This window comes from Loxodonta africana, chromosome 5 (genome assembly GCF_030014295.1).
Source record: "Loxodonta africana isolate mLoxAfr1 chromosome 5, mLoxAfr1.hap2, whole genome shotgun sequence".
Taxonomy (NCBI): Eukaryota; Metazoa; Chordata; class Mammalia; order Proboscidea; family Elephantidae; genus Loxodonta; species Loxodonta africana.
The window spans coordinates 122166669-122193599 of record NC_087346.1 but is presented as its reverse complement, the minus strand read 5'-3'; the positions used below and the strand labels follow the sequence as shown (position 1 = coordinate 122193599).

The 26931-nt window shown below is 36.8% G+C and overlaps 1 protein-coding gene across 6 annotated transcripts in view; it reads right to left on the bottom strand.

The window, feature by feature from the left end:
- The window catches only part of ARAP2 (ArfGAP with RhoGAP domain, ankyrin repeat and PH domain 2), a 253934-nt gene that overhangs the window by 175566 nt on the left and 51437 nt on the right, over window positions 1-26931 (bottom strand). For all 6 annotated transcript variants that reach the window (XM_064285968.1, XM_064285973.1, XM_064285970.1 and 3 more), the window contains 5 exons: window positions 24271-24329; window positions 22934-23010; window positions 22104-22171; window positions 19649-20002; window positions 4311-4380 (listed from right to left, as the gene is read on the bottom strand). In XM_064285968.1, coding sequence (XP_064142038.1) covers window positions 4311-4380; window positions 19649-20002; window positions 22104-22171; window positions 22934-23010; window positions 24271-24329 — 628 coding nt within the window. The remainder of the gene's footprint in view (window positions 1-4310; window positions 4381-19648; window positions 20003-22103; window positions 22172-22933; window positions 23011-24270; window positions 24330-26931) is intronic.

The window sequence follows — 26931 nt, the reverse complement described above, 5'->3', positions numbered from 1 at the left end:
AAAGACCAAAACGGCAGTCAGAAGACACTCTGAAACTTGCTCTTGAACTTAAGAGTAGCTAAAGAGAATGGAAGAAATGATCACAGATTTCAAAGGGCAGCTTGAGGAGACAAAGTATAATAATGAAATGTGCAAAGAGCAGGAGCTGGAAAACCAAAAGGGAAGAACATGCTCGACATTTCTCAAGCTGAAATAACTGAAGAAAAAATGCAAGCCTCAAGTTGCAATACTGAGGATTGTATGGGCAAAATAATGAATGACAGAAAGCATCAAAAGAAAATGGAAGGAATACACAGAGTCACTGCACCAAAAAGAACTGACTGACATTCAACCATTTTAGGAGGTAGCATATGATCAAGAGCCAATGGAAGTGAAGGAAGAAGTCCAGGCTGCACTGACAGCATTGGCAAAAAACAAGGCTCCAGGAATTGGAGCAATTAAGATGTCCGGACAAACAGATTCAATGTTGGAAGTGCTCACTCATCTATGCCTAGAAATTGGGAAGACAGCTACCTGGCCAACTGACTGGAAGAAATTCACACTTGTTCCCATTCCAAAGAAAGGTGATCCAAATGAATGTGGAAATTATCAAACTATATCATTAATATTACGCACAAGTAAAATTTTGAAGATAATTCAAAAACAGTTGCAGTAGTATATCAACAAGAAATTGCCAGAAATTCAGACAAGATTCAGAATAGGAGGTGGAAAGAGGGATACTCCTGCTGATGTCAGATGGATCTTGGCTGAAAAGTAGAAAATACCAGAAAGATGTTTACCTGTGTTTTATTGACTATGCAAAGGCATTCAATTGTCTGGATCATAATAAATTATGGATAACTGTGAAAAATGGGAACTCCAGAACACTCGATTGTGCTCATGAGACATCTGTACATAGACCAAGAGGCGGTCATTTGAACAAAACGAGGGGATACAGAGTGGCTTAAAATCAAGAAAGGTGTGTGGCAGGGGTGTATCCCTTCCCTCTACTTATTCAATCTGTATGCTGAACAAATAATTCTAGAAGCTGGACTATATGAAGAAGAATGTGGCATCAGGATTGGAGGAAGATTCATTAATCTGGAATATGCAGATGACACAACCTCGCTTGCTGAAAGCAAAGAGGACTTGAAACACTAACTGATGAAGATGAAAAATTACAGCCTTCAGTATGGATTACACTGATGAAGATGAAAAATTACAGCCTTCAGTATGGATTACACCTCAATATAAAGAAAACAAGTAAGCAACATCATGATAAACAGAGAAGATATTGAAGTTGTCCGGAATTTCATTTTACTTGTATCCACAATCAACTCCCATGACAGCAGCGGTCAAGAAATTAAATGACATGCTGCACTGGGCAAATCTGATGTAAAAGACCTCTTTAAGGTGTTAAAACACAAAGATGTAACTTTGAGGACTAACGTACACTTGACTCAATCTATGTATTTTCAGTCACCTCATATGCACGCAAAAGATGGACAGTGAATAAGGAAGGCTGAAGAAGAACTGATCCCTTTGAAGAATACTGAATAAACCACGGACTGCCAGAACAAACAAATCTGTCTTGGAAGCAGTACAGCCAGAATACTCCTTGGAATCAAGGATGGCAAGACTTCACCTCATGTACTTTGAACATGTTATCAGGAGGGCCCAGTCCCTGGAGAACGACATCCTGAATGGTAAAGTAGAGAGTCAGCAAAAAAGAGGAAGACCCTCAACGAGATGGGCTGACACAGTTGCTGCAACAATGGACTCAAACATAGTAATGACTGTGAGGATGGTACAGGACTGGGCGGTGTTTCTTTCTGTTGTACATAGGGTTGCTGTGAGTTGGAACCAACTCAATGGCACCTGACAACAACAGGCAGTAGAAATCTAAATCATAAGAAAATGATGTTAGAATACAGGGTATAAATACAGAAGAATATGGTTAAAAGTTAAAGTTAACATGTTAAGATCATAAAATCATCTAATTTTCATCTAAAATACGCTACATTGATTTGTTCTAAATTTTTATTTAAAAAATTTTCAAACATAAAAATGGAAAGAATAGATAACTAACATCTATATATCCTAATCCTTTACCTAGATTCTACAATTGTTATTATCTTCAATTGTTTTATTTAACTATGCCTGAGTTCAGATAGGTGCCCTGGTGGCATAATGGTTAAGAGCTATGGCTGCTAACCAAAAGGTCAGTAGTTCAAAATCTACCAGCCGCTCCTTGGAAACTCTATGGGGCAGTTATAGTCTGTCCTAAAAGGTTGCTGTGAGTCAGAATGGACTCAATGGAGATGGGTATTTTGGTTTTTGGTGTTCAGATACACACACGTATTTGCAAACATATACACACACACGTACATATTTATCTAACATTTGAAAAAAGTTGCAGACATGATTACGCTTCTTTAAATACTTTAGCCTACATCTAAGAATGATAACATCAACCCCTGAGATAGCCATAATTAATTATCACACACAGGAAAACTAACAATACTTTCAGAATAATTTATAATATCTAGTTGAAATTGACTCGAAGTCAATTGATTTGGTTCTGGCTTTTAGTCTATATTCAAATTTTCCAACTGACTCTATTTTTTCAAACCATGATCCAATGAAGTTTCTTCATGCATTGCACTGTGGAGTCATTATTGTATGCTTAATCAAACACATGTGAAATCAAATTTAGATCTTTTAAGTACATTCGATTGTTATTATGGTATATTTAAGAAGTCTTGGTGTCAAAGTGGTTAAAGAGCCCGGCTGCTAATTGAAAAGTCAGAGGTTTGACTGCTCCATGGGAGAAAGATGTGGCAGTCTGCTTCTGTAAAGAGTACAACCTGGGAAACCCTATGGGGCAGTTCATCTGTGTCCTATAGGATCTCTATGAGTCGAAACCAACTCTATGGCAACGGGTTTTTTGTTTTTATGGTATATTCAGTGAAACACACGCAAAATCAAATTCAGATCTTTTTCCCTTCCTCCAAAATGCATATGCCTTAAGATAAAGAAGAATATAGCTTCATGGAAAATCAAGTCAACAAGGTACCTAAGTGTTGTTACAACTAATGGTGTAGGTAAAGCATAAATTTAGGGAGTTCTGTCTCCTGGTTTCTATTATTTGAATATGAAGTTTTGTGTTGGAGCTAAATAGGTCATGGAGGGAGAGGTAGAGCAGAAAGCCTGCAATTTTTGTTTGTTTCTAGTCATACTGTCTCACAAAATATGAAATCTTCATTTTAAGTATCACATAAAATAGGTCAATTTTTATAAAGAACTCTAGGCCTCAAAACTTGTAATCCAACAATCTAAACCAAAAAAAAAAAAATTTTTTTTTTAATTCTCGATACTGTGTTTGGACAAAGAAAAAGAGAGAAAAACAAAAAGAACATTTTGCTAATGAAACCTGAGACATGATACAGCTCTGAACATGTCATTCTCAGCAAGACTCAACTGTCTAAAGAATGTATTTCAACTACCCTCATGTAATATTCAAGGTTCTCAATGAGCTCTAACTCCACACAGCTTCCTCAGCTTCATCTCCCACAAGTCTCCTTCATAATATTCTTCAGTCAGAAAGATCTAGTCGGTTCTACCACATATGGTCCACATTTTCGCAAGTGGGCATCTCATTCATATTATCCTTGTTGCTTAGTAGGTCCTGTTCTCTCCAGTTTCTATACGTACAAACATTCTCCTTTCTTTACGACCCAGAACAAATGAAATTTCATGCAAGAAGCCTTCCCAGTTGTTCTATCACCTCTACCTGAGTAAGAAGCAATCTAATCTACTTGCTTTGCCATTTTCTACCTGTGGTGTCATTTTATATATATTCCTTGTTGTTCTCTAGGATAAAGGCAACTTCTTATTCACCTTTATATTCCTTATAGTAGTTCATACAGTTTATAAAAGTCATTGGTGGAGCCCTGGTGGGCAGCGGTTAAGTGGCTGGCTGCTAACCGAAAGGTCAGTGGTTCGAACCCACCAGCCGCTCTGCGAGAGAAAGATGTGGCAGTCTGCTTTCGTAAAGACTGACTTGGAAACCTTATGGAGCAACTCTACTCTGTTAGATATATTAAAAAAAAAAAAAAATCTGTTAGATATATAAGTAAAAGAAATTCCAAGTATTATATGACTCAGGGAAAAGTTAAACTATGAAAAGACTAAGTATGTTTTACCTTATTCAAATTCTTTTCGTGTTGATAAACTACGTGCTATCCTTGAGAGCCAAAATGTGTGATTAGTTTACTGAAGTACCCTTAATATACTTAAAGAAATTCTTGAAAACTGTAAAATGCACTTACCTTCTCATTATTGTAATAAGAAATGCTCAGGCCATCAAATTTCACCCATCTCTTCTGAAACATGCGCTTTCTGTAAAATATATGAAATTGTTGCTTTATGTTCACGTACCACGAACTTGCACTTGAAATGCAATGTAATGTCATCATGTTCAATACTTTCCCAATTGCTATTCAATGGTAGAAAATAAGAAGCTATGATGATGTATAGCTTTGGCAATGGTACAATGACACTTTATAATCAGTTGACCGAGGTATTAGAAATATGACACACGATACTTTGAACAGTGTTATCTACATTTATACAGCTGAGTGTAAAACAAAGTGTGGTCAGAAGCACTGACACTGCATCTATTTTCCTGCTTGGAGATAATCCTTTAATAACGATAATATGAGTTTTCATCCCTCATTAAGTTTATGGCATTTTTTTCATTTTATTTTTTACTTTGAAGCATGAATAGTATTTTCCTAAAATAACAAAGCTTTGTCAATGGGTTGACATAAATAAAGTGATTTAATTTCAATTAAATAAGCCAAAACAGCCCTGTCCAAGTACAGGAAATCGTTTATAATTATTCAAAATTTGTTGAAATAAGTAGTTTTTTCAAAAGGGGTCATAAGTACGGCAAACGCAACGGTTAAAGTGATTACCGGCATGATAAACAAAGCAAAATAATATAATCTTATGTTTCCTATTGTAGGCTGAAAAGAAAAAAAAAAAAACTATTTTGCTGACTTTTTAAGGAAAGAGTACAGACCATTTCTATTTGGGCCTAGGTTTTTTTGTTTGTTTTGTTTTATTTTTAAATTTCCCCTCCCTGGTCAGACAGTCCTACAGGTTTTGAACATCCTGTCCTCTGCATGGCTCTCCATGTGGACTGATATGATATAGACACTTCAGCCTTTAACAAAGATATTTGAAAGTTTCATTTAAAAAAGTCTTCTCTAAACAAATAGGTAAACATCAACCATCTCTCTCTCTCTCTCTTTTTTTTTTTTCTTATGCAGTTTTCTAACATGTTTAAGACAAAGATTGGATAAAACTTTCTGTGGCTTTCAGAAGATTTTCAAGATAAAAAAGAACTTGAGGTAGTATGGAGAACTTGTCTTCCAGGCTGCTTCCTGAGTATCACATGTCTATTACTCAAGGGAAATCTAGAGAGGCTCCCCCGTTAATTACTGATACATTTATTTTCCTTAAGATAAAATTATAACAAAACTGATCAAATGGGAAGAATTTTCAAAGTTCATCAGCACAGCCATCAAGCTTACATTTAAGCACTGAATTAATTATGAACTACTAATAAGAACATGTAACATATAACAACTACTACCTACCAGCCTTCCTTCCATGTTATTCCTTCAACTTTTTGCTGCTTTTTAACTTCCCTTGGCCTATCTACATAGGGAGCCCTGGTGGCACAGTAGTTAAGAGCTCAGGCTGCTAACCAAAAGATTATCAGTTCAAATCCACCAGCCGCTCCTTGCAAATCCTACGCGGTAGTTCTACTCTGTCCTATAGGGTTGTCCCTGAGTCAGAATCGACTCGATGGCAACGAGATTGGTTTTTTTTGGTTTTGGCCTATCTGTAAGGTATTTTCTTAACACAGCAACATGCAACAGTATCACAGACATCTAGGTTTTACTTCTTCTAGAAACCCAAAGGTTCTTCAAAATCCCAGCACTCAGCAAACATAATAAATGTACCTTGAATAAATCACTTTGCACTTATTTCATATTTATTTCTGTCATACTTTACAATGCTATCAAATCGATTCCCACTCATGGCAACACTATGTGTTGCAGAGTAGAACTGTGCTCCATAGGGTTTTAAAGGCTGTGGCCTTTCAAAAGTAGACTGCCAGGCCTTTCTTCCAATGTACCTGGGGGGGGTGTTGAGCCACTAACCTTTCAGTTAGTAGTCAAGCAACTAACTTCTTGCACCACCTAGTGACTCCTCTGTCATACTCTGTAATTCCTTAAATCTATATTTTGTTTTTGACACCCCCTTACATCATGAAGGTGGTAAACTAGAGCTTAGCAGTACATACAGTCTTTCATTTTAAAATAAAATTAATCAACATCTGTGGGGAGAGAAAAGCCTTAGGGCCTTCCATTACCCCCTCTATTCCCTCTGCTAACTCCTTTGCCTTTCAGAGCGCCACCTAAGCCATCTATTCAGAAATGTCTTCCCTGTTCCAAAGCAAATCCCAAAGTTATTCTCTCTCAAAGCACCTTTTGCTCTTCTTCACAGCACTAAACACAATCTCTCATTCACTTAACTTGCTTTATGTCTGTATCCTACACCAGGCCTTAAGCTTTACAAGGACAAAGTCCAAGAACGTTTCATTCTCCACTGTATGATCAGCAAATACACAGAGACAAATATGGCACTAATTTTTTTCTGAAGGAATGAGTGACGTGATTAAGCACAATTCCTTTAGCAATATGTACAGAATGATACGCAAATAAAACCTCCAACGACCAGCACTCAAGTAGTCAGCATCTTTTAAAAAAAAAAAAAAGTTAGGAACGCAGGATTGCTTCAGAAAACTTAAGAGTTAAATTCAAAGTTTCAAAACCTACAGCAAAAAAAAAAAAAAAGCTTTAACATCTACTTTAACATGTCTTACTTAAGATTATTTAATTGCAGCCGCTTGGACTCGTAAAGCTTTCTCAGAATTTTGTCACCATCTGGAAAGATGGTTTGAGGTCTGTATTAGTTTCCTAGGAAACCCTGGTGGAGTAATGGTTAAGTGCTACGGCTGCTAGCCCAAGGGTCGGCAGTTCAAATCCGCCAGGCGGTCCTCGGAAAGTCTATGGGGCAGTTCTACTCTGACCTGTAGGGTCGCTATGAGTCGCAATCAACGCGATAGCACTGCGTTTGGTTTGGTTTTTTGGTTTATTAGTTTCCTAAGGCTACAGAAATGAATTAACACAGACTTAGTGGCTTCAAACAACAGAAATTTATTCTCTCCCAGTTTTGGAGGCTAAACTCTGAAATCAGGTGTCAGCAGGGGTGTGCTCCCTCTGAAGGCTCTAGGGAAGAATCTTTCCTTTCCTCTCACCTAGCTTCTGGTAGTAGCTGGCAATCTTTGGTGACCCTTGGCTTCTTAGTAGCATCACTCCAATCTCTGCCTTGGTCTTCACTTGGCCGCCTTCCCTGTTTGTCCTCTCCTCTACTTATACAGTAGGAGTAACTGTGATTTAGGGCCCATGCTAATCCAGTAGGACCTAATTTTAACTTAATTAATTTTATCTGCCAAGATCCTATTTCCAAAAAAAGGTCATATTCAGAGGTCCTGGGAAGACATGAAATGGGGGGGGGGGGCAGCATTCAAGGTCTAAGGCATTCAGGAGTTTAGCATTCATACCCACAGAAAAATGAGAAGAGGAAAAGGGAGGACAGACATCTCAATATTTGTCAGGCCACCATCTGACTAGGTAATGTCTCATGTGTCACATCGATGCTGCAAAGGGCACGCTCCACTCCTGTTTAAGGAAAGCCAGCCAAAATCTCAACCCATGAGAGGCTCAGCTCCTAAGATATTCTCCCAACCATTTTCATTTTCTCAACTGCCTAAGTAAATATTAAATGTGTTCAGCCATTTTAACTCAGTATTTTTAAGAGATTATTGAATCTCTCTAATATTCTGGTCAAGTACTTGGATGCTAACCAAAAGGTTGGCGGTTCAATCCCACTTGGCGGCTTCACAGGAGAAAGACCTGGCAACCTGCTTCCATAAAGATTACAGCCTAGAAAACCCTATGTGGGAGTTCTACTCTGTCACATGGGGTCGCAAGAGTGGAAATCAGCTCAGCACCTAACAACAATAATAATTCGTGGACAAGACAAATCCCTGCCTGCAAATAAACGGAATGAGAGGCCACACATGGCGTACGTAGCAGCTGGACAGAGCTACTCTGCAACCCTACCAGCAAAATTTATTTCTCCTGTTAATATTTAGCCATCCAGTCATCAAATTTTGTGGGACACCTCATCCGTGAACACTACCCTGTGCTGTTCATTCTGCCTCCTTTCAGTTCCTCTTTCCTGCCTCATGGCCTTCCTGTACATTATTTTCTCTGCTTGGGATGCTCCCTGACTGCTCTTGACATGGCTAGTTCCTTCTCATCCCTCAGGTCTCAGATTAAAAGTCAATCCCTCCAAGTGGCCAATACTGACCACCACATAGCTCCTTCAGGTCCCACTGTCCTTTTCCTCCATTTCTTTACTTAATGACACTTAGCAGAATTTGTAATTATACAGTTGTTTTGCTTCATCTGTCTCCCATACCAGATTCTAAGATCCTTAACGGGAGACATCATTTGTTTTGCTTATCTATGTAAAACCACTGACTACCACGTGGCCTCCTGTATAAAGTGAGCTTAGTAAATGAATCAATGAATACATTTCCTACTAAAAATACTTACTCAAATTTGTATTTTTAATATATACAAATTAAAAATTTTAACTGCTAAAACACTTCATCCTTAGTTCCATTATTTTTTTGTTCAAGTACTAAAAATCAGATTTTTTTAATATAACGAAGTAAAAACTTTGTAAAACTATGTTGTTGCGAAAGAATAAATCAGAGCCAACAGAAAGCTTGAAATATTCATCATTAATTTCCATGGAATTTTTAATACATTAGGATTTTTTTAATTTTTTAATTTAGTTCTTTATAATATACATCCACAATACGTTCCTACTGAAAAATGCAAATTAAATAATTCAAGATGTTTCTGAATTAATTTATATAAACATTAAATAATCTATTTTGCTCATTAGATGTGTTACTATTCTATTACACCCACTCCTCACTTATTGACAGGGTTAGGTTCCAAAGACCGGGTCATTATTGGGAAATAGGCATTATGTGAGAGTCAGGCCCCATCTTTGACACCCGTGTCCCTCCCCCATCAGGCACCCCTGGTGTGGCTCGACATGGGCATGGCGTGGTGGGGTCCCCCCTTCTCCTCTACACCTTCCACATCACCACAAAGCTTGTGGGGGTTGGGTGGTGGTGGTGGTTGTCAGGGGTTGCCTGCTGCCTCCAGATTAGCAGAGGCCCACCATCACCTGGCCAACATCCAGGCCTTCGCAGGGATCCCCGCATCTCGCCTCTCTACCTTCCTGCTCAGTCAGCCCCATAGGTGGGCCTCAGTGGCTGGTGGCTCTAGGGCCTGCAGACGGTTGAGGCGCTGTACCTAGGCCTGGCAGAGGCTAGGCAAGTGACAGGGAAACCTCTTTGGAAGAAGAGACTTCTAAGCTCCCAGCACAACTCCTGCAGCCCCGGCTCCAGTCACCTCCTTGCCACCCCCCCCTCCCCCCGCCCACCACCACAGGTCCAGCCTGGCTCCAACTCCCGATCTGGGTAATATGGACTACTGACTGCCCAAGCGGCCTCACTCTCTCTCATAAACCTCCTCTTCCTTCTCCCCAACTCACCTCCGCTGGTTCATGCCCAAAACAGTCAACTAGATTTTTTTCTAGTGTGGTAAATGTGAAATAGCAGATAAGGATGTAGACCACAAGTGAGGAGTAGGTGTAGTTATTTTCTGCAAATGAATTTCAATACTAAATTCTAATTCAGTTACTTACAGGTGAGAACTTATACTAAGATCCTTTCTCACAATATTATTCCCCTTTCTATCAAATGAAAACTTAGATTTTACATTGGTAAACCTACGAATTTATCAAAATTTCAATTAAATAATAACAAGCAGATCCTGAGAAGGACTGTACTTCTAAATGCCAGTATAAAATTTTAAATGAATAAATATTGGTGAACACCAGATATTTAAGTATTATCTTTTTTCTGTGCAAGGGCTAAATACTTCTCTCATGTACATATAAAAATCTATGAAGTATCAGGCAACTAATTCCACTGGAATTGTATACAACTAATCTATAACATACAATTAGAAGTTTACAAAATATTTTAAAAGCCTTCTCTGAAGTAAGTTATGCCTTTTCCTGAAACTTTAATTAACAGTTTAATTTTCTTAATAAACTTTTTTTTAAAAAAGAGACAAAGTATAAAACAAATGTCATCCTAGCCAGTGTTACTACTATCACAGGCTATAAATCAAATCTAAAATAATCAATCATTATTGTACAGAGAAGAGATTTAAAGCCTTAGTCAAAAAAGCACTTATTTGGCACTTGGTAATAAAATTCATAAACGAACCAAAACAAACCCTTTGCTGTCAAGTCAATTCTGACTCATAGCAACCCTACAGGACAGAACAAAACTTCCCTATAAGATTTCCAGGAGTGGATGGTGGATTCAAACTGCTGATCTTTTGGTTAGCAATCTGAGCTCTCAGTAATAAAAACTGCACTTATATTGCGCTGTGTTCCAGGCACTGTTCTAAGCCATATACAAATATTAACTCTTTCAATCTTCAAAGCAACCATAGAAAACAGCAATATTATTACCCCTATTTTTATTATACAGATAAAGATAAAGAGGTGCTGGGAGGTTAAATAACTTGCCCAAGTCATGCAGTTACTAAAGGGCATATCTGTGATTCAAATCCAGGCAGTCTGGTCCCCACGTCTGTGCCCTTCATCACTATGCAAAACTGCTAGGACATTTTAGAGATGCATCTTGGACATCCCTTCAGGTAGCAGTAACATCTGGTTGCTATACATTTTTATATGTGACCTCAATTTTACAAGGTGCTTCAGAATCACTTCGGGAGAAGAGGTGAAGCACACATGTGTTAGCCTGGGTTTTATCTCATTTTGTTTTTAGGATTCTGAGGGAAATATTTCTTTAAGAAGCTTTTTTAGAATAATTTATAAGGCTTGTGCAGTACTATTGAACGGATTTCTATAAACTCTTCCCTTGAGCTCTAGAAGGGTAGGTGGCGTAGTTTCAAAAGCTTTCATAAATACAGCTCACCACCTGGTTATCAGTTTTTGTTGTCTCAAAAATGCTTATATTAAAATTTTTTTAAAAACAGTGCATACACACACAATAAAATCTCTATGTAAGAAGTACTCATGCAGATGCGCTCATGTTTAATTTCATTCCTAAGTGCCAACAGAGTTTTTTAAAAGGCTGTATCTTTTAGCTTTAGTGGAAAAAAAAAAAAATTCCCCAGATCTAGCAAGCTTGCCAACCAGTGACATATTCATTTAAGATGGTACAGGCTATCAAACTGTCATCCTTAAAAATCATGTGACTGGAATGAACCTCTAAGGTTCTAAGCCAATTATACACTTCTTACTAATCATGGTATTAAATCACTGCAAACATATTTCTCGGTTAGTCTTAACATCTCTAAGGAAAAAAAATATCAACATGCTGGTCCAGATTCACCTTCTATGCTTATATAATCTTAAAGAATTGTATGCATATTTCATTCTATTCTTATCTCTAGCCATAACTACTCTCAATTTTTTTTAGAACTACTACAAGCTTCAAAAGTATGGATTTTTGTTAATCTAATTATTATTTTTTTAATTTATCCAATTATTCATTTTACCTAATTACCCCTATATGAAACTTTAAATTGATATTATATAGTGATGGAGTGTCTTATCTAGATAAATGCAGGAAATTATTAAAATATATCTATAAAATGCCAACATTTTCTAACCAATGTTGCATATCGTTTTCCTCATTTTTGAGTAAACCAAAGTGATAATTTCCAAGATAATATGAAGAAAAATGAGTTGGGGCCAAAAAAAAAAAATTCCCTTTTATCCCAGCTTCCAGCTCTGCTATACCTAACCCTCTCAAATAAGAAGAAAGAAAAAAAAAAAGTTATTTAACATAAAATTCTAGATACTACAAGGACTTTGGGGAGTTAATGATAAAGACTGAACTTCAATGCCTGACTATCAAATTTTAAAGTTCTCTCAAAGAGTTCACTCAGCCCTTACACAATGTGGTATATGAAAAAGATATATTAAAAGATCCACACCTCTATATTTATGGAATAATACTCTGTAAAATAGCCAACATGAAGCAAGCTTATACTTAGGATGATGAACTGAAAACCTGCTTTCACTTCTACTGCCCCCAAAACTTCACTAAGAAGACAGCAAATGATTAAGAATAAATAAGCATCTATAAATCAACACTGAAATGAAGCCAGAAAAGTAGACAACAGTAACAATATTTAGAAATCTGAAAAGCTGAATGAGAAATAAGGACTGACTCAGCAAACTTCAAAGATCTGACTGCTAAGCCAGCAACAAATCCAGTTGAGAGTAAAGGCAATTTACCCCTCAAAAACCAGAAAGTCTCAGGAAACAGGGGTACCAACTAAGTCTGGAAGTGACTATCAAGGTAAAAAGAAAAAAAAAAAAATAATTTGCCATTGGGTGGATTCCAATTCAAGGTGAGGGGGCCTGAAAAGTATAGGAAAATTTGTTGAAAGGCAGTTTAAGAGGTGAACCTGCACCCCAATTACCACTCCATTCCAATACCCCTTTTCTCAGGAAGCCTCAAGGAGCTGTGCTTTACCCAAAGGAAAGAGAGAAAAATAAAATAAATAAAAGACAATGACAAGAGATTCAGAAAAGACAAAAACACTGGACAGAGGCATGGAGAATCTGCAGGATGACAGAGAGAAGATCCCAGGACGCTAGTTCTGCAACAGGCCTGGGAACCAACTATCTTGAACTAAACAACTGTTCTTACGAGGCTCTAGTATCATACACTGATAGATATATGTATTTGTAGTTAGTTGAGATTTACACTTCTGAGGAGGAAGTTTTGCATGAATCAATGATAAGTTTATGAAAAACTAAGCAAACAAAAAAATTGGCAATTATTAATTCCAAGGAAAACTAAAAGCTAGTGGCATAGTGGTTAAGTGCTACGGCTGCTAACCGAAAGGTCCGCAGTTCGAATCCACCAGGCGCTCCTTGAAAACTACGGGGCAGTTCACTCTGTCCCATAGGGTCACTATGAGTCGGAATCGACTTGACGGCAATGGGTTTGGTTTCAGTTTTTTGCCATGGCTCAACTATGAATAGCATTTATATAGTCATAAAATTATAAAAGTAAATATAGATGTTGTTATTGCTGTTATGCACCACTGAGTTGGTTCTGACTCATAGCGACCTTATAGAACAGAGAACTGCCCCATAGGGTTTCCAAGCAGCGGCTGGTGGCTTCGAACTACCAACCGTTTGTTTAGCAGCAAACTGTTAACAACTGTGCCACCAGGAAGCCCTGGCACTTGGTTAGCTCAGCTGCTAGCCAAAAGATCAGCTGTTCAAATCCACCAGCTCCTCCTTGGAAACCCTACGGGGCAGTTCTACTCCGTCCTATAGGGTCGCTATGAGTTGGAATCAACTCGACAGCAATGGGAAATAGAGATATAACCTAAATATTTTATTTATATATGACTATGGAAACCCTGGTGGCATAGTGGTTAAGTGTTATGGCTGCTAACCAAAGGGTTGGCAGTTCGAATCTGCCAGATGCTCCTTGGAAACTCTATGGGGCAGCTCTGCTCTGTCCTATAGGGTCACTATGAGTCAGAATCGACTCGACGGCACTGGGTTTGGTTTTGGTTTGGTTTATAACTATATTGGGAGGATGATAGAGGGGAACTGTATCTCTGGTGGAAAGGATGAAGAGGGCAGTATGGAAAAAAGAATAAACATTATCTTCCATGGTGGTTACATCAACAGTCAATTCCTAACACTAAAAAGTCAAAAAGAATCAGTATAAAAATATTATGAAGATATATAAAGTAAATACCAAAAGAAACTACTAAAAGAGTTGAAGGTGGCTGCCTCTTTTGAAGAAGTGAGAGAGAAAGAAAAGCTGTTTTTTTTTTTTTTTTTAATAAACCATGGAGAACTTTCTGAAACTTTAAACTATGTGCTTTCATACCAACCAAAAAAACCTTAATTTTAATATTTCAATGTGAACACACAATTTATATTTCTCAGGGGAAGAAGTGACTAGAACTCACTTTCCGTAACATTAACAAAGGTCACCTGCAATAAAACGAAGCTTGTTTGGACAGAAAGGAAATTAAGGTTAATTGAGCACCAATTACGTGTCAGGTCCAATGTTAGTTACTTTTTCAAATTATCCCGTAATCTCGTTCTTCCACTTTCATGTGGGAAATGAAGTTCTGAGAAACTGAGTCATCCAACAAATGAAAGATGTAATGAGTAACTTCAGTCTCTCATTAAAACCCCCTTATTCACTTCTCTGCAGCTATACTCACTGCAAGAAATTAGCTATGTTAGTTTAATAAAGACTCAAACAGAGTATTTTTCTTCAAACGATAAAAAAAAAAATTTAAGCTTTTCGTTTGCTTCATATGATCTGTGTTCAAGTCACTCATGATTTGAGAAATGACAAAATAATTTGTCAGTATATAAAGGTACTTTTTATCAGGGATTTAAGATTTGACTTTAAGTTTAAAAAGGTGACTGATGAATAGGTAAAGACTTGCCCACTTTCCACAACACTTGCCTTTGACTAAAAGACCAGCCAAAGGATAGTGATATCACAAGGCTTGATGCCTTCAGGCCTGTGTAACCAGGAAGGGAACTGGGCCACTAAAGCATCCCTGCAGGCTCTGGACACTGGCTGGGAAATCAGTCACTGACTAAGCCATGAACAGTGTAAGCTCTGATCTCCCACGAAGATGTGGGCTACTGGCTTCTGGGTGGTCTGTGATTTACAGCAGTTGTCTAGGATTTGACCTTTTCTTGGTGTTTGACCACTGGTTTTTTCATTTGTCCTGCTTATCTGTGGAACACAAACACGTAATTCACTGACAGTTTCTTCCTCCTGGTTCTAGAGCCCACGCTTCAATAAAATAACCCCAACCTCCATTTTAGTTTCAAGCCCTGTTCTCCATCTCTTCAGCCATTTGGATACAACCAACCTCAGTGTCTTTTCATTCCCTGCAGCCAGAAAAGAATTTCATCAAAAAACGCCAGTTAAAATCCTATCCATCTTCCAGAGGCCGACTCAACTGCTACCTCTTCTCCATGAAGACATGCTCTCCTCAACCACCTGTGCTCTCGTGATTCCATATTCTCTGTGCTACTTTCTATACCAGTTTTTATACTCTATCTTTTGGTTTTATATTTATTTGTATGTTTCTTTTCTGTCTTAAACAGAAACTACAAAAGCTACAAGAAAAGTTATCCATGAATTCTTAAGCATACTGCATACTCAAACTGCCGAGTTAACCTCTCCTGTTCAGTTTCTGTTATCTCAGGCTCACGCTGCCAAATCAAACTTCCCCACGGTTTTTAAAAAAAAAGGAAAAAGAGACCAAAAAAAAAGAAGATCCCCCAAAAATCACATCAAGTAACATAATACACATCACAAATTTTACAAGTATGCCCTGTGCATTATACAAAACACAGAGATCTCTACACACAAACATCTTTAGAAAACAATAAGTTAAAGTCAAATGGATTTCCTTTTCAAGATATTTTTGGAGATTTCAATATGTTCAACTCTTGGTGGCAATGGAGGCGGTGATTCCTGAACACATTCGATCATGTTCTCTTTTTCTTACATCAGTTCTCAAACTACCTGTCTGAGTCATATATTTGGAAAATGCTGAAGTTCTACCCAATCTGTTAAATTTTCACTCACACAGATTTGCTGAAAATCTTGAACTTATTAGCTACAGTTGGAAAAATAGGAGAGGGGCATGGTGGTTTATCATCAAAAACCAGAGATTATTTTCTAAAAACCAGTACCCTTTTTCTCCATCTGCTTTGACATGTTCAAAACACTGGTAACAAACTCATGTCCTGCATTTATCAAGTTTCTTACGTTCATTTTTTTTTAAACTGATAGTCTCACACTATATTCTAATTATACCACCTAAATATTTAAATACTTTTTTCATACTTTAAATTCAACTGGAAATGTTCCAGCATTTCCTTAATTACATGATATTATACAATTATTTTCTTGCTAAATATTGAGCAGTTTTCATATTCTGTGCATTGGTTCAAAATTGGCATCTGTATTTCAAAAGCAAGCAGACACTCAACCAAATGAAATACACAGATTATGAATCTGATTTTTTTTTAATGTTACTTTTGATGGTGGATAGGTTCAAACACTACTCGAAAAATGATAACTGAATGTAGCTCTTTGTTCTTAAACTGTGTTTTGATACATCATGTTTAATTTTAATAAAGAGTTAAAAAATATTTTTTTAAAAATTATGAAAAGCAGAAATTTTACTGTTTTTTTACACATACCAGTGCTACCAATAGCATCTGCAGATTTTTAACCACTAAATACAGTGTTCAGAGCCCTGGTGGCACAGTGGTTAAGAGCTTGGCTGCTAACCAAAAGGTCGGTATTTCGAACCCACCCCATGCTCCCTGGAACCCTAGGAGGCAGTTCTACTCTGTCCTATAGGGTCACTATGAGTTGAAATCATCTCGACGGCAATGGGTTTGGTTTTTTTTTTGGTAATAGAGTTTCCAGAGTTTAGCAATTTTTCTTACAAAGTCCCTGTGAGTAAAAATACTAGCTGTTGTAGAAAAATTAAAAGAAAAAAATAATCTCTGATGCTGAATTTCTTACAAATTCCCTCAACAACAAATATTAAGAAGCAGCTACTACATGCTGGGCGATATTGTAACTATCAAAGATGCCTCACTAAACAAACAGGAAATAAATCATCTAACATATGAGCACTATAAACCCCAAAACCTGTTGCCATCACTCGGTAGGTTAGCAGCCATAGCTCGCTGTAGCTTTTAACTACCGTGCCACCAGGACTCTAGGAGCACCATAGAGAAAAATTATTAAGAGTGATGGCAGGAGGGAAAGGTTATAATTTTACATTTGGTGGTCAGGGCCCCAATGCAAAGGGAACACTAGAGCAAAAACTTGAGGGAAGTGAGGCCCAAACCATGTAGCTTCTAGGGGAAGAACATTCCAGGCAGAAAAAACAGCAAGCACAAAGGCCCCATGAAGGACATCCACTTTTTAGTATGACTGTATTTAATAGACGGAAACTCTGGTGGCATAGTGGTTAAGTGCTACAGCTGCTAACCAAGAGGTCAGCAACTCGAATCCACCACGTGCTCCCTGGCAACTCTATGGGGCAGTTCCACTCCGTCCTATAGCACCGCTATGAGTTGGAATCGACAGCGATGGGTTTGGTTTTTTTGGTATATTTAATAGACAGTGATTTCCCTATTCTGTAATATGTTATAATTTTCCATTTGGGGCCCAGATGAGATGGAATAGGCTATTGGAGATGAGACTTCAAAGAACTATCTAGTTTATCTTTCCATAGCCCATAAGCAAAATCTGGTCTACCACCTGTATTTGTAAATCAAGTTTTATTGGAACTCATTGGTTTAAATGTTGTCTGTGGCTGCTTTCATCCGTAACTGCTGAGTCGAGTAATTGCAACAAAGATCATATGGCCTGCAAAACCTAAAATATTTCTTATCTGACCCTTTTTAGAAAAACTTTGCTGACCCCTACTCTATGGAATCCAGAATGTCATCTGAGTCCATGATACCTGTACCAAAAGAACATGTGACCATGCAAGTTTCACAAAGCCTCACAACCTCTGCAAAAAGAATGTGTGGGCATCACTTTGTCTTATTAATGAGCATTTAAACACCCTCACAATAGCCTATGGAGTCTAAACAGGGAAAGGAAAAATTCGGTTTCTACTTCTGAACTAATAAATACATGCTTCTTAGCCAGTTAAAATTTTTCTTTCAGTGCATAGCAACGATACGGCATGGACCATGGAAAAGTTTTTAAACTTCTCGATGATACAACTAGCTCCTTTGTTTACTTTCTCATCTCCATTTATCCGGCTGTCCAGGAGAGAAACCTTTTAAACCAGAACACTCAATTATTTCCCCTGAAATGAAAAAATATAAATCTAGACAACTTACAACATCTAACCTTAGGCAGGTTCTGAACAGAAAAGATGGAAAGTCAGAGTTCTGATAAAGAGAGAGGGAGAATGCTCTAACTGCCCCAGAGGAGATCAGTAATGACCAAGCTTTCTCAGTGTGCCTGAAGCATAAACATACCCAGCCCATAAAGAGCAACATACCACTGGAGACCACACAGGAAACCACAGCTCCTGGGGGCTCTGGACCCAGAGTGGGCTAAATTCTTGATTATTTGAAAGATCACTTGGAACTCCCTAAACCCTTATATTTTATAGAAATGAGATTTGGGGACATTCAAACTCACTGTTTAATTTCATCAGTGTGCGTATTTGAATGCTGGCTCATGCCTTTGATATCTGAATACGCATTTCTTAATAATACTAATGGCTGATAAAAATAGATACTATACACAGCAGGCTAAGAAATATTCAGCTTCTGTTTATTCAAAATCTAATCTTCTAGAAGGATGCAGTCATAAATTATTAACCATATAATCAGTAACCATAAGACTTTTGGTTTCTTTTTTTTTTTTTTTTCCTGCTTTCTCAGGAAATTTAATTCCTGCTCTTACTACTCATCTGAGGCTTCTTCTGGTAAATGCATTGCTAATAAAATTTACTTTAGAACAAACCAAGGCACTCTAGAGATGAACATTTTTAACGGCATGGTAGAAAAAGGTGGGACACTGTAGGGACTAACCAAGTTAACTACTTAAACATGAGAAACAAGATCATTTAAATAACTCATGAAAAAAATTTCAAGTAAGTATTTCAAAAAGACATCTGAAAATCGGGATGCCAGAAAATACTTAAAATTAAACACAATTCCTCTCCAAAGATTTCTCAGTACTGTAAAATATTTAAGGGATAGAATTTATCAAAATCAGAAGTGATAAATTACTCAAAAGTATAACATTCAAGGGACCCTGACTTCCTATGCAACATGCTAAAATCAAAACAGCGTATCGATAACAGTGAAAACCGAGATCTAACAACGACATACTTTCCCCTAACTACAATAAGCTCTGTATTCTCAAATAACACACCATCATGACATAAGCAAAGGCCAAACAAGGTGGGCTGAGTAATGCTAACTCGGTTTGTTGTTTTCCTCTGCCACAAATTGAGACACGGGATAGTAGTGCACATTTTGCTGAGAAATTAGAATCAAACATTGAAGATCTGGGTGTAAAATTATAATTTTCAGCTCTAATCTGCTATTCGAAATCTTAACCCAGCATTCTATACAACAAATTACACATTACTCTTTATGTCTAAAGAACAGCATTTGCAAAAGTATACTGAAAAGCCCCTAAAAATTGTATCTCTATGTATTTGGTGGTAAGAGGAGACATGCCCCCCAGGCAGGTTTAGAAATGGATAAACTTCAATGATTAAAAAATATATTACTTATGAAGTTAAAGAAAAGAATAAATACATACCCTTGAGGAGAGAGTTTGTCTAGCCACCCAGATTTAATCCTCCTTGCAGGTGATCCATAAAAACAGGCATAAGGAGATATCGCGTATGAGGGAAGAGTTGAAGAATCAGCATTTCCACTTGGTGAGCTACATGGATAACTGTGCCTAGTAAGAGGGTCCAAATTCAATACTTTCTGAGTCCTAGATTTAGGTGCCTTTGAATTTTTTCTTCTTAAACTGTGAAAACATTCTTCTACTGTTGAGTATTCTGATTCAGAAGCAGAGTCTATTAGAACATTATTTTTGTCTTCTCGAGGTATCCAAATATCTTCCACTTTGTCTTCACTTGTTTTCTCTGTCCTGTTATCATATATGCTAAATGGAAAGGAGAGTTGTTAACACCTCAAAGTATAATATGTAATTTAAACACTTGTTTGTATTTACAAATGACCAATCCCAAAAACCAAAGATCAGGAAAATGTTAAGAGTTCAATGAGCCCAAATGTCAATTTTTAAAACTCTTACAGAAAATTAAATGGAAACCTTCATTATCTTAGGACATATCTGGACACTACTAGCAAGTTTTTCCCTATGTGTAATTTAAATTTGGTCCCTTTTATTTTGTGGGATTGGGTGCAGATGGTAAGGATGGTGACTAACCATATTCTTTGCATTACAATTTAAACAACTTCAACAGCACCATTAAGTGGTCAGCCCAGCTTACTCTCTGGATCACATCATGAACTACTAATTCATCTATTTGGAGATCTTATTTCCAACTTAGGACTCCCTGCATAATGTAAACAGTTAACATGCTTAGTTACTAACCAAAAGGTTGGAGGTTTAAGTCCACCCAGAAGTGCCTTGGAAGACAGGCCTAGCCTTTCTTCTGAGAAATCGGCCACTGAAATCCCCATGGAACACAGTTCTACTCTGACACACATGGGGACACCATTAGTAGGAACTGACTTAAATGACAACTTGTTTGCACATGTATGCTTTATTTTAATTATTTCCAACTTGTCCCCTCTCAAGGTTTCCTCTAATCAACTCTAAGAACTTAGTGTTCCACCATAATACAAGAAAACAGACTATGTCTGACTGCTAAGAGTTTCAGTATTATTTTGCAATATTAATGAGGTAAAAAACTGTACCACATTGCTAACAGAAAACAAGAAACGGTCAGTGTACAGTATACAATAATGTAAATTATTTACTGGAACACATTCATTATAGCTAAGAATACTCCTATAGATTTAAGGAGCGACACAGTAGAATCACACAGTCATTTATGTATAATAAAACCCATTACAATGAAGTTTTTGCTAATCAGTGAAATAGATATAACTAGAGGTCATATAATATCCTCCTGGATATAGTGTTCTAAAAAGCATTTCTTCCTTTAAGATAAATTTAGCCTTCTACACTTTATACAATAATAGGTTCATATCAAATGCTTACTAAAGATAGTTAATGCTTAATAAAGATAGTTTCAACTTAAGGAAACCCACTTAACAAGGCTAAACTTAAGTGTTAGCCTAGGAAAATGAAGGATAAGTAGAAAATAAAATGAACATTAGGTAATGATCCAGTACATCAAGTCCCAATAAAGTTGATGGAAAAAAAAAAAGACAAAAATAAATTTATATTAAACCAAAACCAAATCTGTTGCTCTCGAGTCAATTTCAACTCATAGTGACCCTACAAGACAGAACAGAACTGCCCCACTAGGTTTCCAAGGAGGGCACGGTGGATTCGAACTGCCGACCTTCTGGTTAGCAGCCGTAGCGCTTAACCACTATGCCACCAAAAAAAAAAAAAAAAACTGAAACCATTGCCATCAAGTCAATTCCAACTCATAGCGAACCTATAGGACAGAGTAGAACTGCCCCATACAGTTTCCAAGGAATGCCTGGTGGATTCAAACTGCCGATCTTTTGGTTAGCACCCATAGCACTTTAGCATTACACCACCAGGGTTTCCAAAATTTATTTTATATATAAATTTATATTGGTGCCTATAAATTGTTTAATTTCACATGTGACCCAAATAACTAAATATTGGTCAAGCCTCTTGTCAATGCTGAGCCTCTAATAAAAAGAATACATTACACTATAAAAATTCTGCACCTCACAAAGTGACATATTAAATTGTGCCCTTCTCCTGTATATTAACATAAATTCTCATTTCTAAGGTGCAGTCATGGTCACCACATATTTGCAACTTTGGGTGGAGAGCAGTTCAATCTAGAAAAAGACAAAAATAATCTACTATAGAATATCACTCTAGTCTCCATTTACTGATTCCTTACATTCCACTATTATAGTGTGTGCTGTTATCAAAATATTTAGAAACAAAATATTTGATTTTACCAACATAAATATTATTTCTTAGAATTACAACAGTATGAGCAAGCAGTCAACGTTTCACATTTTTACTTGAAAAAATTAATCATGATCCATCAATGACCATATACCTTTCAGTAGTTGTTTCCCTTTTAAGTGTTTCTTCATGGGTCCAAAATTCATTTTTTATAGATTTCTTCTATAAAAATAAATAAATACATTTATCGGTTTTTTTGCTTTTTTTTTTTTTAAATTTTATTTCTGCAGCAATATTCTACAATGGTCCACAATATTTGGGAGTACTTTTTAAATTAATCATATGTCTAATTGCTTAGATCAATTTTCAGTAAAATTAAGACAATCAGGGAGACTAAATAAAACAATAGAATTTCACTGCCTTTTTCAATATTTTATTTAAATCATTAATAAATCATAATTTCAACTAATAAGAAGATGCTAACCAATAATAAAAGTCATTTTACTTTTCTTGCCCTGGTTTCTTTTTGTCTTCCAACTTCTATCGACTTCAAAACATAAAACAATGAAAGGGCACACGTAGTAGAGAGGAAAGACTAAGTCATAAACCAAATAATTAAGATATATAAATAGCTGGAAGTCAAAACACATCAGAAGTCTGTTTTGAGTGTAACAAAAAATAAAATCTAGGGTTTTTTTTTTGGTTTATTTTTGTTTTTGACGTTTTGTTGTTGTTATTAAAATCACTTTATCTTGTGGTAAATTTTAAAAACAGTTCTGTAACTCTTGAACTTAAACTGTGTTTTCATGACATATAAAGTTATAGAATTAGCATGATTATATTAAACAGAAATTTTACTGATTGGAAATTTCACTTCTCAATATAATGCATTCTTCAAATCGTATACAGGAAAGCAAAGAGGTACATACAGGCAGAAAAGCAGAGAATTGAATATGGAAGAAATGTAAAATGTATGAGACTAACCTTGGAATTTTCTAATCTCTGGAAGAGAAAGGTCTCTCCATAAGGAAAAATAGAAGATGAATTCTCCTCGCTTGAATCTTTTGGGGGAATAATAGGTTGAGAAGGGAAAGATGTAAATAATGTGAAACATTGTCAAAAAAAAAAAAAAAAAAAAGCATGCGTTTATAACAATACCATACCACATCTCAGGCTATATTCTTTGAGAATATAAAATTGAGCTCATAATTCTTACTTATAACTCTCATCACCTTTTTGATGCAGTGCTCACTGTATATACCATTCAGTTGGTTAACACTTTATACTGTGTGAATCACCATTTCTGAAACTGCCATGTGTCACACACGTCCTTGCTAACCTCTAAGATCCCACATTAATATAACCAAGCACATTTTCCACATATCATGGAAACTGTGGTAGTGCCATTTTATGTTAATCTCTAAATAAGAGAACAGTATAAATACCAGAGAATTACTCTTAATTCTATTACTAATTTCAATAAGCAATACAAAAAGTTAACAGCTTTTTTTTTTTTTAACAAAAACGGAACAGCTAGATGTTATACCCATTGCTGTAGGGTCGATTCTGACTCATAGCAACCCCATAGGACAGAGCAGAACTGCTGCATAGGGTTTCCAAGGAGCAGCTGGTGGATTCAAACTGCAGGCCTTTTGGTTAGCAGCCGTAGCTCTTAACCACTGGGCCACCTGGGCTCATTGTTCAAAATTCCAGAATCTACTTAATACAATTCTTCTAACACCATAGCTACTTACACAACTTTAAATAATTTCAAAAGAATTTCTACTGTCTTTGGAAATTCTAAACACTTGCATTTTCTGCTACTGTAAAAATCTGTTAAAGGTTCAGTACCCAAGTGTTTGCCATCTTTTTGTTGAGAAGAATGTACCCAAACATACCAGCAGAATTTTCAAAAGGAAAATAAGGCCTCTGTCAATGAACAATTTACCCAAGTAATAATGCCAGGCCTTTCCTGTTGCCATGGCAAAATTACCTTCCATACATCTTTGTCCTGTAGCTCAAGCTGCCTGAATCCATTTCAGTTTCATTAAATACCTTCGATTGTGGCCAATAATAAATGAAGCTTGTATAAAAAGTCTTTTTACACAAGCATGTGCAAATTTCCAAAGGGACTCAGGGCATACTACTGTCCTTTATTCATTCACCTTTAAAAGTGTCTGAAGCGGTTATGAACACAGGCAGTTATTCCCATTATTGCCTATCCTGCAGGTGGGCTGCCTTCTCAATCACAATTTTAACAAATTAAATAGTATCAAATGAGTGCTGACTAATTTACAAAGACTTTAAATGCACAGACTTACTTTGCTGGGCCACAAATTTTCCAGCTGAGGTAGTTACATTTCTTCTCTCACGGAGGTAGCTTTAAGCAAAGAGGGAAATAGTTAATAGTTACTATCTTGGGTGAAAGATTAATAAGTAGAGACATACATTTTGGGGGGTAGAAAAGTCCATAGTCAAAAATAAGTCCGATTTGAAATGAACAGAATGGTCAAACTCCACAATTGTTTTTTTTCTTTTTCTATATAATCTTAAAGATAAGATCTTTAAAGATATTTCATTAGATTTTGCAAGTATTTGCTTCTTACCTTTAAAATTTACAAAAGTAAATTAATTATTGTGTGCATAGATGCCAGTCCTAACCAGTAAAAATACTCCGTTGTCCAAGTCTGTTGCTGTCGAGTCAACTGCGACTCATAGCGACCCTGCAGGACAGGACAGAACTGCCCCATAGGGTTTCCAAGGAATGTCTGTTGGATTCGAACTGCAGGCCTTTTGGTTAGAAGCCATAGCTCTTAATCACTATGCCACCAGGGTTTCCAACCAGTGAAAATAAGGAGATTAAAACAAAATTTAATAGGAAACTAATACAATCTACTGCTTAAATTTTTGTGTGTGTATACTGATTATATATATATATATATATATATATATATATATATACATGCATGCATATGTGTACACACATATACACAAGAGCCCCAGGAAGGGTAGGGAAGGGAATTTCAGCTCTCTTCTCCTTACGCCTACCTCCTGGTTCCCCACATGGACAACCATCTCTCCATTGGGAATTACTAGGTACTACTTCAGCTTTTTTTTTTTTAACTTCAGCTTAAAACTGGGGCAGTTCTACTCTGCCCTATAGGGTCACTATGAGTCGGAATCGACTCAATAGCAGCGGGTTTTTTTTTTTTTTTTTACTTCAGCTTAAAAATAAAAAACAAAAAAAGAGCTAGAAAACATGTATGTGTAGTAACTCACCCACACATATGCACATATACTTTTTTTTTTTTTTTAATTTCTGTACCTATCTATCTACGTATATCCTTAAAAACTTGAATTCATACTGACACTTCCCAATAGCACAGGGTGCAGGGTACATTTTAGCCTACCCTCTTTCCTCACCTGCAATTCCTCCTCCAACAATGAAAAGCCTGTTATTCGTTATCTACAACATATTTACTTATTTGTTCAATGGTAGTATACACATGGAGTTCCTGGGTGGTAGGAATGGTTAACATGCTCAGCCGCTAACCAAAAGGTTGGCAGCTCAAGTCTACCCAAAGCACCTTGGAAGAAAGGCCTAGTGATCTAGTTCTGAAATATTTGCCATTGCCAATCCTAGGTGGAACAATTCTATCCTGACACATATGAGGTCACCATGAGGCAAAATCAACTTGATGGCAACTGTTTTTTGTTTTCTTTGGGTTTTTTTTTTAGTATACACATAAGCTAATTTCAGAATAGTTAGCCATATTCCTGTGAGAAACAAATTTACTAACTACACCTCAGAATTTGTGTTTGGTTCTTTTTGTTTTTACCTTTACAGTATCAAGTCAAAACATTGGTCTGGCTCTATTAACATAATATGAAAAGACCTTATAGACTTAAAAGGTCGTACTTCCTAGAGGAGAGAGACTGCAGGCAATTAATTAGAATACAGCATGACAACAGCTATGACAAAAGTAAACATTGTGGAAACAGAGTGTAATGAATACCTACTAGTATACGAAAGAGCTCCATCATTTCATGTTTAAACATTACTGTTCCATCTAAATGTAAGGATCAGGACAATGCCCTTAACATCTGTTAGAAAGATACCTGCCTAGTAGAGATATTCCATAAACACTAAATATTAAAGAATAATTGAAACCTGTGCTTCAGTCCATGAAGAAGTAGCTCCTATGGAACTACCCTGCCACTACAAAAAACTAGAAAAGTGTTTAAAATATATGAAACAACTATTTTCAGATACTGCACACAGACAGTGCTAGATGGTTACCTTAGAGAAAGAAACTGAATGCGGGAATCCCCACAAATTCCCTGAATTCTGCCTGGCATAATTTTCCAGAGAGCCATACAGAGAGGGAAAACCCAAAAAGACCACGACACGTCAGAGACTGGGACCAAGCTCAAAGGATCTGGAATGCAGAGTAGCAGTGAGGGTAGTATTCATAGAAAGCGTTTCACAACTATGCAGATAGTGGTCCCTGAGTCTTTGGCACAATACTAATTTATGAAGGCAGAGTATTAAAGTTCACAAGACCAAGCAAAGAACAACTGCCTGCAAAGAACAATTACTAAAGTATTGTAAGCCAAACAGTTCCTTAGAGTACACATAAGTCTGGGAAACATTCAAATTCGCAGGAGCCATCGTGAAGATGCCTCACTGAATGCACAGGGGCATTTAGCAGTGTTATGGACTGAATTATGTCCCCCCAAAATGTATGTCAATTTGGCTAGGCCATGATTCCCAGTATTGTGTGACTGTCCACCATTTTGTCATCTGATGTGATTTTCCCATGTGTTGTAAATCCTACCTCTGTGATGTTGATGAGGCAGTAATAGAGGCAGTTATGTTAATGAGGCAGAACTCAATCTATGAGATTAGGTTGTATCCTGAGTCAATCTCTTTTTGAGATGTAAAACAGAGAAATGATCAGATAGACCTCATTACCACCAAG